At 43.3% G+C, this 1,777-nt stretch overlaps 1 protein-coding gene across 1 annotated transcript; it reads right to left on the bottom strand.

The window, feature by feature from the left end:
• Positions 1-386: 386 nt before the first annotated feature.
• On the bottom strand, positions 387-719 carry LOC115633563 (thioredoxin-2-like). Its single transcript, XM_030531019.1, has one exon. It carries the CDS (start codon positions 717-719, stop codon positions 402-404), a length of 318 nt encoding a protein of 105 aa, XP_030386879.1. The 3' UTR covers positions 387-401.
• Between the last annotated feature and the right edge of the window lie 1,058 nt (positions 720-1,777).

Here is a 1,777-nt window from a genome sequence, read left to right as displayed (position 1 = left end):
ATTCTTTTTTGAAATCGGTTAATAAACAGACTTTATGGTACTTTATGTTGTAGGCTCACAATTCAATGTTACAATTCATAAAAAAAAATTAAAAAAATTCTCCTACCACATATGTTAGTAATTAAAGCCTAACAGGTTTTAGTGTTTGCGAATTGCACTGACGTGCATCAATTCGCATGTAGGACTTAAATCTATGGCAAGTTAAGGCTTACGCATATTTGCGGCCCCCTTGCGTGACTTCGCCCGGTTGCGAAGTTTTAATTCGGCCTTCAATTCATTGATGTGCTCTATGTAGCGCTGTAGGTCTTCTCGTGTGGTGTTGGAAAATCATCCGTCGAACAATAATTTAGCGGACATTGAGACTAAAGCATTCCAAAAAACACTTTTTAGGCCGAAAGCTTTTAAATGGTGTCGATTAATCGTTGGGCATTGGCGCCGGCAAACTCCTCAATCTTTTTCAGGAACACAAAAGTGGGCATGCTGGATACATTCAACTCCATGACGATTTCTTCGCACTTATCCACATCGACCTTCAGCACAACAATTTTCTCTGCCAATTTTTGCGCAATCTCCTCCAGCTTGGGCGCAATAATTTTGCAAGGTCCACACCAGGTGGCAAAGAAATCCACAACCATTAGCTTGTCTCCAGCGCTGGCCAGCTGAGCGTCCAAATCGGCCTTGTCTTTCAGTTTTTTTCTGTTTGCCTGGGTACACAACATTTTTCCGTAGGTTTTCCTCCGTAGAAGAGCGACTGCTTTTTCTTCATCGACGGCAGGGTTTCACTTTGATTTTTACTGGAGTTTTCTCTCCCCGTTTGCTTGTTTCTTCTGTATTAGGACCATCATCCCGCAATCTTCGGACGTTGGTCCTGTCACGGTCGCTATGTAAAGACGTTTAGCTGCGCTGTTGGTGACGCCGGCAGCGTCAGCGCTGTTGGCAGCGAGAGCGCGAGAGAGAATAACATGCACACATGAAGTGATTATGATAAAAACGCCGACGCTGCACTTATGCCGCTTAGGGCGCATAAGTGCCATCATGTTACGTCGCGTATGAATTATGCTTGGTTTTCATAAATACACTGCGTACAGTGTGTACTCAGTATGTGTGTATACTACAACAAGCAATTAGGTCACTTGGAGGTAGTAGCACCCACAAAGATGCATGAAGTGCAATATGTTATGCCTCATCATCCGGTCTTCGATGCCTCTTGTAAATCCAGCAACGGGGTATCTTTAAAGGACACAATGTTGGTAGGTGCAACACTGAAACCAGATTTATTTGACATTCTGGTAAGATTCCGATTTTATAAGTATGCTCTTACAGCAGATATTGCCAAAATGTATCGGCAAGTGCTCGTAGAGAGCTCGCAGTGCAACTACCAATGCATTTTGTGGATAAGTGACAGCCACGAACCTTTAAAGGCGCTTCGCTTACGCACAGTCACTTACGGTACCAGTGAGATGTTTGTCGTATTTGGCGGATAAGCATGCCGAAAAGTATCCATTAGCATCCGAAACAGTCAGATGCAATTTTTCTATGGACGATATGCTAAGCGGTGGCGATTCCATCCCTCAGTTATTAACATTGTGGCAAGAAGTGACAGACATGCTTAATTTGGGAAAATTTGAGTTGCATAAGTTTCGAAGCAATTGCCAGGAAATAGTGAGTCAGCTGCCTAAATTGGACCCATTGGTTCTGGCAAGCGAGGACGCTGCAAAGACTTTAGGCATCAGTTGGATTTGTAAGGAAGACATATTCAGGTTTTCATTTCATCCAA

The sequence above is a fragment of the Scaptodrosophila lebanonensis genome, unplaced genomic scaffold (assembly GCF_003285725.1).
Source record: "Scaptodrosophila lebanonensis strain 11010-0011.00,11010-0021.00 unplaced genomic scaffold, SlebRS2 tig00001445-arrow-arrow-pilon, whole genome shotgun sequence".
Classification (NCBI taxonomy): Eukaryota; Metazoa; Arthropoda; class Insecta; order Diptera; family Drosophilidae; genus Scaptodrosophila; species Scaptodrosophila lebanonensis.
This window is presented reverse-complemented; position numbering and strand designations above follow the sequence as displayed.